Source organism: Schistocerca americana, chromosome 3 (genome assembly GCF_021461395.2).
Source record: "Schistocerca americana isolate TAMUIC-IGC-003095 chromosome 3, iqSchAmer2.1, whole genome shotgun sequence".
Lineage (NCBI taxonomy): Eukaryota > Metazoa > Arthropoda > Insecta > Orthoptera > Acrididae > Schistocerca > Schistocerca americana.
This window is the reverse complement of record NC_060121.1, coordinates 880,312,051-880,330,573: the sequence shown is the minus strand read 5'-3', so window position 1 is coordinate 880,330,573 and position 18,523 is coordinate 880,312,051. Positions and strand designations below refer to the sequence as shown.

The following is an 18,523-nucleotide window of genomic DNA, read 5'->3' as shown; positions in this document are numbered from 1 at the left end:
TCACTTAACAACTGAGAGCAGCAGTGTTTGTGTAGAGTTGTCAGTGATAACAGACACACAACACTGCATGAAGTAACTGCAGAAATCAATGTGGGGAGTACAACAAACTTATGTGTTAGAACAATGTGGCAAAATTTGGCATTATTGGGCTGTGACAGCAGATGACCAACGCGACTACCTTAGATAACAGCATGTCATCACATGCGGCATCTCTCCTGGGCTCGTCACCATATCGGTTGGACCCTAGACAACTGAAAACCATGGCCTGGTCAGATCAGTACCAATTGCAATTGGTAAGACCTGATGGTGGGGTTTGAGTGTGGCGCAGACCCACAAAGTCGTGGACCCAAGTTGTCAACAAGACACAGTACAAGCTGGTGGTGGCTCCGTAATAGTGTGGGCTGTGTTTACATGGAATGGACTGGGTCCTATTGTCTAACTGAACTGATCATTGAATGGAAATGATTACATACAAGACCACTTGCAGCCTTTCATGGACTTAATGTTCCCAAACAACGATAGAATTTTTATGGATGACAATGCACCATGCCACAATTGTTTGTGATTGGTTTGAAGAATGTTTTAGACAGTTCAAGTGAATTATTTGGCCACCCATTACCTGACATGAGTACCATTGAACATTTATGGGACATAATTGAGAGGTCAGTTTGTGCACAAAATCCTGGCAATACTTACGCAGTTATGGGTGGCTGTAGATGGAGCAGGGCTCAATATTTCTGCAGAGGACTTCCAATGACTTGTTGAGTGCATGCTACACCGAGTTAGTGCACTACACTGGGCAATAAGATGTCTGACACAATATTATGAGGTATCCCATGACTTTTGTCACCTCAGACTATATAATTGAGGGAAAAAAGGATGACATTAATCTTGTCTCTATCTGTAAAGATTCAGTTCATGGATTGTAATAAGAGAGAGTCTCATTCAGAAACTCACAACACCATAATATTAATGTTTTCTTGTGTTATAGCATAAATTTTTAAATATAAATCTGAAGCTTCCTTTCTCATCAAAGATGCCAGAATTTCTTGACTACCTTCCCCTAACAGATGTCATTTTTTGTCATTCTTAAAAGCACAGTTACAACACCTAACTCCATTATTGCTCACTAAATAGAAATTGTTCTGCAAACTTGTAGTCACATAATTTTACCACTCACAATTATAATCTGCAGAAGCCACACTGAGTAAGTCAGAGCTCCTAATCTCTTATGCCAAACCTACTCTATCCATGGAAATAAAGTGTCTGACAGAGAACTGACGTGTTTTCAAATGTAGTTTAAAGATTTTCTCTGTAACATCTCCTCCTACACTATAGGGAATTCTTGAGTGAAGATAATTAGAAAAAATTGGAAATGGCCAGCACAAAGCCATTTAAATATAATTTTTTTATTTTATTTTATTAAGTTTTCTACGTTTTTCTGTTGTCAGGTTCTTCATCATAATGTTTATCATGAATTTAATCCACAGAACAAGTAACTTACCTACTAACTCCACATGCCATGTGGGTGTAAAATGCTGAGATGATAATTGTGTATTCACAAAGAGTCATAGCCCATTTGATAGACCTAATTTCACACTTTCTGGTAATCTAAAAGTTCATTAAATGAAAAATTTTGGCCCACCAGAAAATTCTTTTGTTTTTTGATCTTTTAATCTCGTTTAATCCCCAATGTTACACATTTGTTGTCGTAATCTTGATGAACCAAATAATGCATTTGATTTTCTGAATGAAGTTCTAACTAAGAAAATTAGGAAAACTGAGTACCTGAGAAATGTACATGGATTTTGGTAAGCCTCCATAGAAGCAGAAACTGTATTAACAAAATAATATTTTGAACTTTATTACTTTAGTAGTTATCTAACTTAAGCTAAACATAATTATTACCTTATGCAATAGTATGACACCACTACTAAATTTGACTTTTGTATCATTATAAACTAAAATGTAATTACTGTTTCCACTAATTAACCTTACACATATTTATACAGACCATCATCAGACAATAAGTTAGCATACCAAGATTAGCATTCTTCACATGATCAACATCTCTGTATACAGGTGTACCTCTCAGTGTAAAAATTTACAGTTGAGGTTCACTAACAAGTAAAGCTCTGAGTGTAGGAGTAAGTCTTTGTTGCTCATATGATCAGAGTTAATCAGTGTAAATACTTGGAACAACCTGGCTTCGTAGACTATATAACTTTCTATAGTGATAGATGAGCGAAGATTCCATGACACATTTCTGAGGAATGTTTGCAGTTTGCAGTTTTCACCAGGTCACACTTGTTTGTGTTTATAGAAGCATGAGGAATTCAGGATGGAAATGTGTTCTGAACAAACTGCCACTGTCTACAACCAATTATGTGTTTTTACTAACTTGGTTTATTGGTATTATCATCTCGAAGGAAATTGGACTAGAATTATTGATGACTTTCTTGTTGACCAACTGACTAAGTGTGAGGTGGTCATCGCCAAAGTGTGTTTTAATATAAATGAATGTGAAAAGATCTCAAACTTAAATCAGTGGTGTTGTGTGTGATATTGAATTTTGAGACTACCAAATATAACAGTTTCAGAGCACAAGACTTCATTATGCACCACCAAGGACTTGCAGTGACAGAACCAGGCTAGTACCATCATTGTTTGATGCAGCTCTCTTTGCTAGTTTATGCTGTGCAATCCTCATTGTCTCTGCGTAATTACTGGAACTTACATCCATTTGAACCTGCCAGCTGTCTGTCTACAAGTTTTACCGCCCACATTTGCCTCCCTTATCAAATCGACACTTTCTTGGTGCTTCAGGGTGTGTTCCACAACCAGAGTTTGTCATTGCACTACAGTGTCATGGTAAGCATTATTACAGTATTAAACTAAGTTTAATTAAACATGTGTTACTGCAGATATTGCATGCCACTTGTGACAAGAAACATGGATGCTAACACCCCTGAGTGGTTTAATCCTTTCAGTGAAAACTTAAACATTAAACTAGATCCAAATAATGAAAGTATGAAATCTCCAGAGACTGAGTTAAAGGAAATGAAGACTGAGTTGAACTCCATTGTCCAAGAACAGGGTTCAGAATTTAAAAAAAAAATGAATAAAAGCAACTGACACCACACTCTGGCAACCGCATACCAATCTCGAGCAGCACATCAATGAGCCAAGCCAGGAAGAACAAGAAATTCAAAATAAAAAATTGCAATTGCCAATGACACTTTCCACCTTAACAGAGGAAGGAAATGCTGAGGTAATTAAACAGTGAGATTTATGATATGATGTTTCCCCAGTGCATCTCTTATTTATAGAATCTGCCGGTGTCCAGCTGGGTCACATCATAATTCCTGCATGATATTTCAGCAAAAACACATGTTGCCATCTTCAGGTGGTCCCTGATGAATCCTGCGATGCTCCTCTCAGCATCCTATATATGCTGGCCATTATCCCCTCCAACACCTTGCTCTGTATGCTGTCCTCACAGACCGCTGTGGATATTGGCAGTGGTGGGGGAAGCAGAGCCTCAGTTCCCACTCTGGCCTGCAGTGTCCGTGCTACCACTGTTGGGCATGGACACCATCATCTGGGAATGCCTCTTCCTTTCCAGGTTCAGCAGGGTTCCATGCCTGACTAAGCTGCAGACCACTGTCTTTGTTAATTGGACCATCTTGCAATCTGGCTTCTTGCAGTCTGGCTTATTTAATTACGTAATCCCAGGAGGAGGACAATTGCTTAAGTATTTTGGCGTTTTCATAATCCATAGAATGGCCAGTTTTTATGCCATGGTCAGCCACAGCTCATCTGGTTTATGTTCATGGTGCCCATCTTCTATCTATCTATCTATCTATCTATATCCGAGTCCCGCTCCAGCTACTGCCGGGCGTGGGTGCTGACGAGTCCTCTCCATTTGGTTCGGTCCTCCCACCACTTTTCTACCTCCACTTGCTGCCAGATCACACCTCTCCTTTCAACAGATATTCTCACTCCCATTTTCCACCATGTTCTTGGGCGCCCTCTAGGTCTTTTCCCATCCATCTTTAGTTCTTCCATAATTTTGGGGAGTCTCTGCCCATGTATCCTCTTAACATTCCCATACCATCTTAATCTCTTTCTTTCAATTTCTTCTCTCATACTTTCTTGTTTGAGGTCCTTCCTAATCTCTACATTCCTTACTCTGTCCATTCTTGTTTTTCCCTTAACTGCTCTGAGAAATTTCATTTCCCCTGCTTGCCGTCTGCTCCAGTCCCTTTCTGTCATTGTCCATGTTTCTCCACCATAGGTGACAATAGGGATGTAATAATTCTTATACATAAGGAGTTTTGCTCTTTCTGAAACTTCATTATTCCAAATCAGATGTTTTATTGTTTGGTAGAAATTGCCTCCCTTCTGTAACCTCCTATTAATTTTGTCAGTTATTCTTCCACCCCTAGATATTTCACTCCCTAAATAAGTGAAAACTTTCTACCACTTTGAGGGGTTCTCCATTCAAGGTAATATTTCCATTGATTCCTTTCTCTCTTCCAAATACCATTACTTCACTCTTATCTTTATTTATTTTTAATCCATACTTTTTCATTATTTCCTTCCACGCATCAAGCTGTAACTGTACATCTACCTTTTTATCACCCCATATTACAATATCATCTGCAAAACTCATCTTTTTGTCTTTTTCTTTTACTATATCTTTAACTGCCCTATTCATTCCCTCCATCACAACATTAAAAAGTGCAGGAGATAGAATACTTCCTTGCTCAAGTCCTTGTCTTATTTCGAAGTATTCAGAGTTCCCCAATGGTGTTCTAATTCTACAATTGTGGCCTCTGTACATTGTCTTTATAACATTAATGTATCCATCTTCTATATCTATCTTCTTCAGTTCTTCCCAGAGCCTTTCCCTGTCAACTGAGTCATATGCCTTTTCTATGTCTATAAAAACCATTATCACCCTTTTGTTATACTCCCAACTTTTTTCCATCAGTTGACGGATAGAAAATATCAGGTCGATCGTGCTCCTTCCTTTCCTAAACCCATGCCGTTCTTCACTCAGCTCCTTTTCTATCTTTTCACTTATTTGATTTAGTAAAATTCTTTCAAAAATCTTGGCTGTATGACTCATGAGGGTTATTCCTCTGTAGTTTTTACAAAGTCTTTTATTGCCTTTCTTGAAGATGGGAACAATGTCTCCTGTTCTCCAGTCGTCAGGTATTTTACTATTTCTCCACACGCTTGATAGTACTCTATACAGCCACTGCATTCCCACTGGACCTGCTGCTCTTATCATGTCCACTGATACTTCATCAGGTCCTGGGGCTTTCCCCCCATTCATCTTCTTCAAAGCTTTTTCCATTTCTTCCCGTGTAATTTGTCCTAATTCTGCTTCCCAACTTCTCTCAATTTCTCCATTATTTGTTGTTTCCTCATGTACCTGCTCCTCAGCGTTTAACAGCTTCTTAAAATGTTCTTTCCATAGATCTTTTATATTCCCTGGATCTTCAATAATGGTACCGTCCTCTGTTTCCATCTTTACTGGTACTTCAGAAGCCTTCCTTTTATTTTTCATCATTTTATAGAACATTTTCTTATTGCTCTTCACATCTTCTTCAAGTTTTTTTGTAAACTCTTCCCATGCCTTTTTCTTTGCTGTTTCCACTATTTCTTTGCACTTCTTCTTTTCCTCTATATATCTTTTACGGTCTTCGTCATTTTTAGTTTTCCACCATTTTCTCCATGCTCCATTTTTTCTTCTAACTGCTTGGATTGTGGTGTCATCCCACCAACTTGTCTGTCTAATATTTTCCTTTCCAGATGTTCTGCCACATACTTTTTGTGCTGCTTCGACTAAAGTGTCTTTGAATAAACTCCATTCTTTTTCTACATCGCAGAAAACTTCTTTTGGAAATTTTTGTGTTATTAATTCTCTGTACTTCTCAGCACATTCACTCTCCTTCAATTTCCAATCCCATATCCTCATCACTTTCTTCTGTTTTCTATTTTTCACACACTGATTTATTTTCCATTGTCTCACCAGTAATCTATGGTCTCCATCTGCACTCACACTTGGAATTACCTTCACATTTGTTACTTTCTCTCCCCATTCCCTATCTACTAGACTATAATCAATTACACTCTTCGTTCTTCCATCGCAACTGTATCTGGTGATAACATGACTTTCTCTCTTCATAAACCAGCTGTTTGCTATTTTCATTCCATTCCTCTGGCACAAATCCAGGAGTCTTTCCCCTTCTTCATTTCTGCCTCCATATCCCAAACATCCCAATACTTGCTCAAATCCCTTTCTGTCTTTGCCTACCTGTGCATTAAAATCTCCCATCACTATATTAGCACTCTCTATATGGTTTTCTAACACATTTTCAAAGTCCATCTTCTCTTCTTCGCTACATCCCACTTGAGGTGCATAAATCTGGATTACTTTTAGTGTTTCTTTTTGGAATCTCAGGTTTAAGATTATGATCCTGTCTGATATATATCTCACATTTTCAATACAGCTTTGTACATTCTTATTCACCATCACTGCCACACCATGTCTTCCAGACCTGTTATTCCCACTCCAGTACAGTTTTCCTCCTCCTCTCAAATTCTTCTCACCTTTTCCCTTCCACTTTGTTTCGCTTAATCCCAATATATCTAACTTCCTCTCTGTTAGTACATCTGTCATTTCTTCCATTTTTCAATTGAGGGTTAATATATTAAGGGTGCCAATATTTAGGTTATTTTTTAGTCCAGTTGGTTTCGTCTTCTTGTACAGATGAATATCATCAGGTCTCTCATCATTTGCACCAGTACTTGAAGAAGCAGTGGGGTCAAATCCTGAGTGGTTCGTTCCGAGGCTCGTCTGTGTTTTGAAAGCAATATATGAAGACCTTCCTACTGGCTTGCTAGGCCTAACGCAGGGAAGGATTTTCTGTTGGGGTTGTCTCCCTTAGCCTTTGGAGTTTCTCCTCCACCAGAAGGCAGTGGTTCCCTTCTCATTTAATCCCCAGAAAGGAGGGTTGCTTCATCTGCCAGCTACGCCATTCCGAAGTCTGCCTTCTCCACCGTCGCTGCCATTAAGGTCTTCACCCGTAACCCTGGGCATGGGTTCCGTGTTATACCCCACGGGATTGGGTCCCTGCCTGAACTCAGCCATCCTAGCACTCCAGCCTACTGAAGTGTAGGATGCCCACCGCCGCGATGTGGACGCGCCAGACAGGAATTACCCCAGTGGAGGAATAGGGAAAGGCACCCTACTTCCCTGGAGCAAAGTTAATGATTGTGTATGGTGCCACAATCAAAGGGCGGTGCCCATCTTCTACCGTGCAAACAGTTTCCACAGTGTATGATATGCCACACTGGCAGGGGATCTGGTAACTGTCTGGTTTGTGGAGGTCTAGTCATCCTTTACTGAGCCTAGGTTTTCACAAGATGTCGAAATAAACAATGTAAAAAGTATTTAATTAGGCAGATAAAAAATCTACTCACCAAGCAGCCATTGAACACACATATAAAAGGTGGTTGTAATTGGCAAGCTTTTGGAGCCAGTCGCTCCTTCTTCTGGCAGAAGGGCTGATGGGGAAGGAAGAGGGGTGAAGCAAAAGGACTGGAGAGATCTAAGGAAAAGGGTAGATTTCAGGAAAGTCACCCAGAGCGACTGGTCAAGGGAGACTTACTGAACGGGATGAGAAGGAAAGACTGAGTCTTTTTTTTTTATCTAACTAATTAAGCAACTATGTAAAAAGTGTATGTCAACCTCAGTAAGGATTCAGATGTGGTTACTTTACACTTGCTAGCTTGGAAAAGTATGTAGCTCATTTCATCCATCATAGAGTATGAGAAAATACTGAATCGTCCTTTGGTATGCCTCATTCTACTGCAGAAACAGAGAGAATGGAGAAAAAATTATTGAACCTAAGTATAAATAAAATAATTAAGGAGTCAAATGACTTAGAATTGCACATATATAAAAATAGGGGTAAAGTTACAGAAGATCTAAAGAAATAAGTTTATGGTAATATCAACACAGTTAGAAATGAATTTCTGTGTTCCAGTGGGTGTGTTATAATGTATGATGATTGTATGCCAGATTTTGAGAAATATCTGAACTCTAATGAGTACTTAGATGAATATTTAAGTTTTACACACATTGTGGGTAAGTTATGTTTGGAAATCATGGCTAATATTGGTTACGCTGAGTCGTATGTTGGTTTTAAGCGTTATTATGATAGCAATTCCTACCTAAATGAATGTTCAACTGAACAGTTAAGTTATGAATAAATGTGCATAAGCTAGTAACTCTGTTGTTATTAGCTGTAAAAGAGACAGTTTTTGATAGAAAGGTTGGTGAAGGGTGAGAATGCTCAGCAATGTCATTGTATTGTATATATTAACAAGTAATGGATTATTTAATGGAATTGTAAGGATAGATTTAAAGTTTGTCCATACCCCACATATGGATGGATTTTCTAGTGACGTGTGCCAAGAATCATTCCATATGAGGTGTATCTCACAGTAATCAAGGATATGACTGGTGAAGTCAAAGATTGAAATAATGAAGATTGCATAGGGAAATATCAGATCCACACTTTGAGCAGGCCAATATCACAACTGGGATATCCTGCCCTTAAAATGAATTTTGGGACCATTGTTGTTCTTGGTTGTCATTAAAGACACCTGATACTATATTATTTGCTCATGGTACCAGCTTTATTATAAAAGGGAAGAATGCTTATGAGATGCAGCAAACAGTCTACAAAACAGCAGAAGTGGCAGAAAAATGGTTTAATGATAATTGTTTAGTTGTCAGTGATAAAAAACTGTGTGGATGAACTTCAACCATATAAGGAACAAAAACACGACCAATTTAAAATTCACATCATTGAATAGCCAAATTCAGCAATATAATTACATAATTTTTTTAGTATTATGGGTGGATGAGCATCTAAGGTGGGAAAACATGTAGAAATGTTTAACAAAAAATTAAGCAAGTACTGTTTCATGTTAAGAATGCTTAAAGACTGCTGCAATAGTGAAACACTATTAAGTGCTTATTATGCATACATGCATAGTAGATATAGTATTCTGGGAAAATACATCTTTTGCAAAGCAGTCATTTAAGCTTCAAAAGAAAGCTGTAAGATTAATAAGTGATGTTGCTTACAGAGCATCACGTAGAGGTACCTTTAAGGAATTAAAAATCATATTTGAAAGTATCTGCTTCATTAAAAACCATCATGTTTCAGCTTTGAATAGTGAGATCCACAATTATCAAACAAGAAACAGGGATGACTATCATAGGGATGTGCACAGAAAATCAATATATCAGGACAGTACTGTTTACAAACCAAAAATTCTTTACAGTGCATTGCCTTGCCAGATAACACCAAAAAATACCAAACATTAACACATTTAAAAAAGAACTAAAAAATCTACTAATAATCAACAGCTTCTACAGTATTAGTGAACACCTGGAATTTTGGTCAAATTTGTCTGCTTCATAACTCTCTAAGCAAAAATTCATAATTATCAAACCATTCTTAGATAAAACTAAACTTCTTTCATCCTTGTATGTATCTAATTATGCACCTAACTTTTGTGCCTTGTGTTACTGTGAATATTTAACTAAAATACTGGTATTTAATAGTTTATAATCTAATTAAGCAGAATAATGTTTTTGTTATAAAGATGTGTTGATACAAATGATAAGATTTTGTACGTGGTGTACATATGTAATATTTTATACTGTTTCATACTTGACGAGTCTGGTCTCATGAATGTGATACTACAGATGGTAAATAAATAAATTAATAAATAAATAAACAGCCTAAGCAGATGTGATGATATCAACAAGGTCAAAATTTAAGTTCAGACACTTGTATATCTTTCACTGGCTGATAGTTTTTAAGGGGAAATGATTGTTTTTAATGTTGTAATATTTTTTCTCATTTATTAAAAATATAAAGGAGGTAAATAGTAGGATTTACAAGCAAAGGTGGAAAAGCATCTAAAACAACAAGCGTAATTTCAAGTTTGAGAACATAATTTTAAGCCAAGTGACCCGAATTTTAAACTGAATGACATGGTGCTTGCGAAAGCTTTTCGTCCTAGTTCACAATTAAAGAAAGAAATGAGTGGGTTTTCCAACATTATGCAGAATTTTAGTAATTCCACATCCAAAGACTATTTTATTAACAGATGCCTTGAGTGAAAAAAAGGTCTGTGTAACATAGATATGATCATAACATATATGTCCTAAGAAACATGTCTGAGATAAATTCACATCTTGTGTGAATTTAGCAGATTGATGTCTATAAAGTATCAAGCTATCTGCTGTATTTCTTCTGCTTTAGATTTCTGTATAGCAGTTTCTTATCCTTTCCCCTATCTGCTTTAAAACTGTAATTACTTTTAACTATCCTATACTTTAAAAGTGATTTGATAGAATAATTAATTCATAAACAATAGAAGACTTGTGTGTAGAAATAAGGTTACATTTCTATTTAGCAAACAACGAAAATTAGCAAACATATGCTGGGAGATAGGCTACAAAACTTAGATGAATCTCCTAAATGGTACTGACCATTAGCATCATCACTTTTGACAGGTGAATTATGGGGGATATACCATTATCTATAAAGTGTAAATATGCTGGGTGTAATAAAATAGTGTATGGTGCAACCTTTTTCCCAACTAGCGAAGTATGCGCTACCACCTAAATTCTGACCATCTTTGTTCTTGTTTATGTTTATAAGGCACACAATCCATTACTGTGGATGTTTACAAAATCCATCATAAAATTTTCCGTAAATATATTTTTATATATGTATCAATATATTCACCTTGTATAAAGATGCACTTTGAAGATTAGTTTATAAAAATTCAAGAGCAAATCCTGTTTAATCAAAACTACACTATTTATTGGTAATTTTAACAGACCATTTCAGCTGCAATTAAAACTTATTTCATGATTTATATTTTTATATTTCTTATATCAATATTTAATCACTGTTGTAATATCACAGGAAATTTCCAGTTTTAATATTTGCAAAGGGTTTACTCATTGTTATTAGCTGTTATTACTAAAGATCTTCATATAAATACAAGGCCTAAAGAAATGTTCAGTAAACAAAATTCAATGAATAATCTAAAAATGGAAATCATGCTAACATAGCTTTGGCTCATTGAAAGTTCTAGAAGCTTTGAGAGAAAAAGCTTACCATATATTTTTGTTTGCAGACACTAACTGTGTCAGACTGTTTTTGATGTGGACATCTCTATAGATCTTTTCAATGAATGCAGCATATGGACAATGAAAAGAGTTCTGTGTTTTATGTGTTGAGATTTTCATGTGGAAATGTGAAACTATGTGTGAACTTTTATGTTAGTTAGTTAGTTAGTTGGCTAGTTTCATGTTCCATGGATTATTTGCACAATAAATTGTAATAATGTGGAATGAGTCATTTAACATGCACATCACAACTTAATTTAAAAATATGAGCACATGCTGGACATTTAAAAAGGTTCTTTTTTTATATTTATGGAAAATATCTACAGGCATGAGTTAGTAATTCCTACCCACCACCTTCTACACAACACAATAATAGAAATTCTTCTACCAAACAGAAGTAGCTGTCAAGGAGAAACTTTTTTACTTTGCCATCTTTCAGATATTTTATATGCCTAGGTGAGTTATCAAAACTTTTTGTTTCAGTGTTGTGTACCTCTTTGGTGATAAAGACAACCTTCATGTGAAGAAATGAATATAATTTTTCCTTATAGTATTGCAATAATGTAAATCATTGTTCCTTTTGAACTGCAGTGGATTATTCACAACAAACTTAATGAGGGAATAAATATGCTGTCAAGCAATAGTCAGAATAGATGAATGGTGAGATGGATAAGCTCACAGCTGCCTTGGAGGGTGTGCACCCACCTCATACCATGGATTGTCCACCTCCACTCAGTGGTTTGTGCGGGCACAACTCCCCCCCCCCCCCCCCCCCCCCCCACTTCCCCATGACCAGTTCACAAAGACTGTTGCGTATGTAGAACTGGACAATACTGCTGGTACTGTGATAATTTTGGCAGAGTCACTGCAAATTTCTGTGCACCATCTGTGCGGGCCCCAAGTGCCGAAAGCAGCTGACAATAGGCGCGTCCGGCTGCTTTGCAAATTTTGCACCACCTATTTGTACATGATAGTGGTAATTTCCACTCCTTGCTACCCCACTTCCTAGACACAAGTTCAGATCATTCTGTTTATCTCTGCCAATTGTTACCTCTGTTGGCCACTGTCCATCTTCCTCACTGCAGCAAACAGCTCAGCCATCAGAAACTACTGTTCCCACACCCTATCCATTGACCTAGGCCATGTTGGAGATTTCCTGTAGATGTTTACCATCACTAATGCTACAGGCCCCATCCTTGACAATGATTTTATTTCTCATCATGGCCTCCTCCATGACATGACAAACTGCCATATTGTTGATGCCACCTCCCATCATTCCATCCCCTGTCAATCTCGCCCCACCACCTCTTGCTCTGTCAAACAGCTCTCCTCCTCCGGCCTCTTTGCTGGTATCCTCACCACATTCCCCCTCTTCACCCACCCCTCCAGTGTTCCCCAAGAGGTTCACCATGACACCTGCCCCGACATTGCCATGACACCTGGGCTGCTTCTTTTCTGCTGTCCCGGCCTCCTTCCACATGATATACACAGAGCAACTCAGGCCAAGATCGAGGCAGTGATTTCCACAGGTATGCTCCACTTCTCCAAGGGCCGTGGACCTCTGTCCAACACCTTATGCAAAAAAGAGACAGTGTGTCATGCCTGTATGAGCACTTCTGGGCACTTAACTCCAGAACATTGCCATATTGTTACCCCATTCCACTTTTGCACAGTTATAGCAACAACTTGTGTGGCATAACCATTTCCAGTAAAGTGAACCATTTCCAGTAAAGTGGTCTGTGCAAAAGCATTCATGCAGACACCGGTCACTCCTGAGGATGTAGAGAAGATGGCCATCATTATACCTTCTGGCCCCTTTGGGAGTGCCTTCTTGTCGTTTGGCCTCTAAAACACTGCCAGACATGATGTTTCCTTGACAATGTCCTATGCAACATTCTTGGAATTTTTACCTATTTGTACGATATCCTGATTTATTTGTGTGATCTCACAGAGCAACACTGCTGTCTCCAGGAGGTATTCTCTCATCTCCAAGAGGTATTTACTTGCCTCCAGGAGGCTGGTGTCATTATCAACTTGGAGAAGTGCCTTTTTGGTGTCCCAGAGATTGGCTTCCTGGGTCGTAGGATATGATCCGCAGGCTCTCGCCCCCTCAACAAGACAGTCCAGACTTTGTCTGAATTCCCACATCCGACTACATACAAAAAGTCTGGAGGTTCCTTCGGATGGCAAATTTTTTCAGCCACCACCTAAAGGACACTGCAACAGTGCAAGTGCCACACTCATGGCTGCATGGCACACAAAAGGCAACAGGCCCATTTCCTGCACAGCGCAAATGTTGAGCAGTTTTGAATGAACAACAAGGTCTTGCAAGGTGCCCTCCTAGTGCAAACCCACCTCACTGCTCCACTAGCAATTGTCGCTGATGACAGCCAGTCTGCCACAGGCTCAGTCCTGTAGCAACACACTGAAAGGACTTGGCAGCCCCCGATATTTTCCTTGGTGAAGCTTATGGAGCTACAACAGTGATGGTTTGCATATGATTGTGAGCTGCTTGCTGTGTATGAGGTAGTTAGGTATTTTCACCCCTCAGTGGAGGGACACCATTTCACGATATTTTACAGACCACTGCCCCCCCTTGACAACAGGTTTATACCACAAGCAGGGCATGCAGATCTCACTCCACCAATTCTGACAGCAGGAGTATATTGTACAATTCATCACTGATGTCCAGCACATGGCCAGAATAGAGAAGATAGTCACCAGTTGCCTTAGCCGATCATGTGCCCTTACAGCTTCCCTCAACTATGCGGCCTTTGCCAGCACCCAGGTTGCCAACCCGGAGCTCTTAAAGCTGCAAAATGACATAAATAAATGTCTCAACCTGTAACCTCACATGATACCAATGCCCACAAGCCCAGCAGGTGTGTCGTTTGTGCCAATGTCAACCACTCAGCTTCCCCTGAGAATGTGTCCAGCCATATCCTCTGCAATTTGTTTGGCCCAGTATTCAGTGGGGCTGCACCAACTGGGCCCATGCCTATGTCCTGTGCCTGTGCTATAACATAGGCAGGCATGTGTACACCCCATCGCTTCCTTCTCCTAAGTGAACTACTGCTTTCTCACATATGTACGGATATTGTACGTCTCCCACCATCATCCTATGGGCACCGGTATCTCCTTACTATTATCAATCACTTCACTTGGTGACCTGAAGCAGTACCTCTGCCTGACATAACCCCAGATACAGTGGTAGAGGCCTTTATAGCCACATGGGTATCATGTTTCAGATTCTCTCACCACATCACCAGTGAAACATTCAATAAACTAAATTTGATGAATAATTTAAAGATGGGAAACACACTAACATAGTATTGACTCATTGAAAGTTCTAAAAGCTCCTAGAGAAAACTGCTTATTGGATATTATTGTTCACAAATGCTAATTGCATCAGACAGTTTTTTATTTGGATGAAATTAACATGAGTAAAGCTCATTGCAATATGTGTGGCAGACAGACAATGAAAAGAGTTCTGTGTTTTCAAACAGTGGAAAGTCCAGGTTGTAATATCGACAGTTAAGCAAAGGATAGATTACTACTTGCCATAAAGGTGACACACTGACTTGCAGTCAGGCATAACGAAAATACATCACACATTAAGCTTTCAGCCAAAGCTGTCATCAGAAAACAAACACAAACACACACACACTCTCTCTCTCTCTCTCTCTCACACACACACACACACACACGCAAACACACACACACACACACACACACACACATAACAGATATCTCTGACTGCTCAGGCCAGAATGCAACTACACGCATGGAATGGGAGAAATAATGTGGAAAGGGGCAGTGAAGAGGGGCAGATAGCAGGATATGCTGACTGGCAGAGAGTATAGGGGCTTGAGGTGGCAGGAGATGGCTGCTAGGCATGGTGTCATGAGGCTGTAGGTGATGGAGGCTGGGATGGGGGAGGGGGGCAAACAGGGAGTGGAAAGGAGAGCAGCAGAGAAGGGGAAAAGGCTGGTGAGCACATTGGCAGAGAGCAGTGGACAATGAGGGTGAGAGGATGTGAATTGTGAGGAGGTGACATGATAGAGGGGGTGGAAACAGTTGGGTGGAGGGTGTGCAGACAGTAGGTTACTGTAAGTTGAGGCTGGGATGATTCCAGGGGCAGAGAATGTGAGAATGTGTTGTAAGGGTAACTCCCATCTGTGCAGTTCAAAAAAGCTGGTGGTGGATGGGAGGATTCATATGATCAGGGTTGTGAGGCAGCCAATGAAAGCAAACTTGTTACATTCAGTTACATGTTGTGCCATTTAAATCAAGCACATTATATTTCCCTGCATGTTGTGCCATCGAAATCAAACATTTTATGTTCAGCTGCATGTTGTACCATTGAAATCAAGTATGTGTATCTTGAAGGTTACTATACAAGTAGCTACCATTAGTTTTGAGGTCCCTCCAAAGAAACAAAGTAGATTAACTTATCTGAATTTGTTAATCTTCTCTGTATGCTAACATAAAGATGGAATAATAAAGATGCAAGAATCTAAATTTTGCATGCTATTCTTCAGGATTGGAACAATAGGTAATCTATTATAGAATGCCTGATAACAAAGCATGACTCCTGTGCTTTGGTGGTAGTTCCATAAATGCTAAAAGTATTACTTACCTCTACATGCTCTGTTGCCTCATACATGTCTGATGAGAAAACCACCCTGTGGGTTTTATAGCTATAATGATTCACTGTGCACAGAAAACTCCAACTGATTGTGATTGAGCATTCTTATTATGGCTCATATAATTACACAAAACACAGGAAAAACATTACAGACAATAAAAACTCAAACATCTATGCCAGGGTCAAAAGCACATACCGACCAAAGAACACTGAGTCCAAAGACAATTTACTCTGCACTTGGCAGGCAGTAGTTACTGGCAGTTGATGGTCGCACCAGAGCTGACACCCCCACCCCCCCTCCTGGGGCTGCTGAGCACTGGGGGCGGGGCGGGGGGGGGGGGGGGGAGGACGTGGGTGTCTTCCTGTGTAGTGGTGTTGTGGGAATCTCTCTGGTTGATAAAGGTGTGTGTGAAGAGTCCATGCTGTCTATGCAGGGTGGACTAGTGATGATATAGTTCGCCAACCTGTGGGGGGGAGATGGACTGGTCAATCTGCACGCATGGACTGGACGGGCACGGAAGAGGCGGAGAGGGGGATCCAAATAATGACTGTCCGATTGGTGCTGAACATTGGAGCAATGTCAACCATATCCACCCTGTTTGGGATAGGGACTGTGTGCAGATTGGTAATATGTGACGTGGGTGTGGACACATGTGAAGCATCCCCTACACGGAGGAGGAAGATGGATCCCTTGTGGGGCTGTAAGGAAAGCTCATCAGGACACCCAGAGGCATTGACTGAGATGCAAATTTCATCAACAGTGGATGTAGGGGGCATTGAGGAAGGTGGGGGGGGGGGGGGGGGATAACATAGTTTGGGGTAAGCACTAGAATGCTCCATGGATGCATTGGGTGTCAACACTTGAGACGGGGTAAAGTCACATGCAATGTGTATTTGGGCCTGAGGCTGTGGATCGTCACACACAGTGCATGAGTGAAGTGAGGGTAGAATATCATCACCTGCAACAACTGAGATGATGAAGGATGTAGGCTCAGTGCACATATGATCAGGGTGGGGTGCAGGGGAGTGGGCAGTATGTGTGAGATCAGAGCCATTGCATGACGGAGGAGCATTTGACTGGAGAGGTTGTGGTACAGAGTCCTTGATCATCCAGGCCAGTGTCACATGTTGAAGAGAAACTGTCTACTGACAGCCATTGATGAAATGTTCATAGTATTGTCTGTGTGAGCCAATTACTCCGTGTGGGCCAGAGTAAGGCGGCTGTAATGATGGTTTGACTGTGTCATCCCGTAACATAAAGAACTCGCAAGAGTCCAGAGTCAAATGGAGAAAAACCCAAGAATGGGTGTGTGGTCATGAGGGGGTGTGCGCATCATGGCTATATGTGACCAGACACGCTTGACTAGAGCAGGGAGGTCAGATAGGTTGATGGTTGCTTTCTCATTGATGAACTCTCTGGGGAGAACGAGGGTCACGCCATAAGTGATGCCTGGAGGTCTGTCTTGTAAGCTGTGTATATTCCTAACATAACCCAGGGAAGGGTGTCGAACCACTCACCACCGTGGTACATGAGGGCTGCTTTCAGAGTCCTGGGCCAACACTCGACCAGTCCGTTTGTAATGAATCTGGGAGATGTGTTATTTTCTACCAGATATGTTGATACCAAATCTAATGAGGGAGGTTGTAAATGTTTTCATATATTTTTGGCAGAATATTTTTTGCTGATTGTAATTTGCCTTATTTTATGCTCATTTGCTTATATGTTCGAGAGTGACAGCATATTGATTAATATTAGTAGATGTGACGAATAATATCAAAGAGACTGGTTGCAAGTGGAAGCTTGTGTGTTGTGTGAAATGTCTTTGATGCTGGAGTTGTCTTTGACCGTAGTCAGTCGGCAGTGAACACTCGGTGTGTGATGGTGGAACAATGTACACGTCCCCGTTATAATAATTTGCAAGTAACCAGCAAAAATGAGTTAGTCTACTACTTTTTTATATAAACATCAAGAAGGAAGCACATTCAGAAAAATGGTATTTGAAACACCAAAAATGAGGCAAACGCATTGAACCAGGACATTTCCACAGCCGATGAAACAGCATTATGGAATCATACTTTCACCAGATGACTGAAGCCAACACAAAAAAGTCAAATATCATCTTATAAACATCCATAGAAAAGTGAGTACTGTCACAAAATATGCTAAATTCAAGTATATAAAAATAGTGAGCATATTTCACGTTGCTCTGTGGATGGTAAGCCATAGTGCGGAATCTATCCACCCCACAGGGCACGCAAAGTTTGTTAAACAGTAGGAATTCAAACTGCCTACCCTGGTCAGTGGTGGTGGATGTAGGACACCCAAATCGAGTTATCCAGGAGGATACAAATGCTCATGCTTTGGAATCCAATGTAATTCTGTAGCACCTCCACCCAACGTGTAATGCGGCCAATGACACACAGGATGCACCTGAAACCATCAGACAGGAGTAACAGTCCTATGTGGCCCAGACGCGCAGAAGTGGCCTTCTGGGATGTCTAATTTGCCTAGAGGGGAGCTGTGTGTGCCTGTTGACTTTGCTGTGCTGGCACTGTGCACGAGCCCAAGTACAACAGTCCCTCTTCACACCCGGCCACATAAAGCATTCGCTAACAAGGTGAATAGTAGGATTAGC

General features: G+C 40.1%; 1 protein-coding gene across 1 annotated transcript in view; it reads right to left on the bottom strand.

The window, feature by feature from the left end:
- The window catches only part of LOC124606460 (amine oxidase [flavin-containing] A), a 270,234-nt gene that overhangs the window by 55,627 nt on the left and 196,084 nt on the right, over window positions 1-18,523 (bottom strand). Inside the window, exon 8 of the mRNA XM_047138441.1 lies at window positions 12,410-12,800. Coding sequence (XP_046994397.1) covers window positions 12,410-12,800 — 391 coding nt within the window. The remainder of the gene's footprint in view (window positions 1-12,409; window positions 12,801-18,523) is intronic.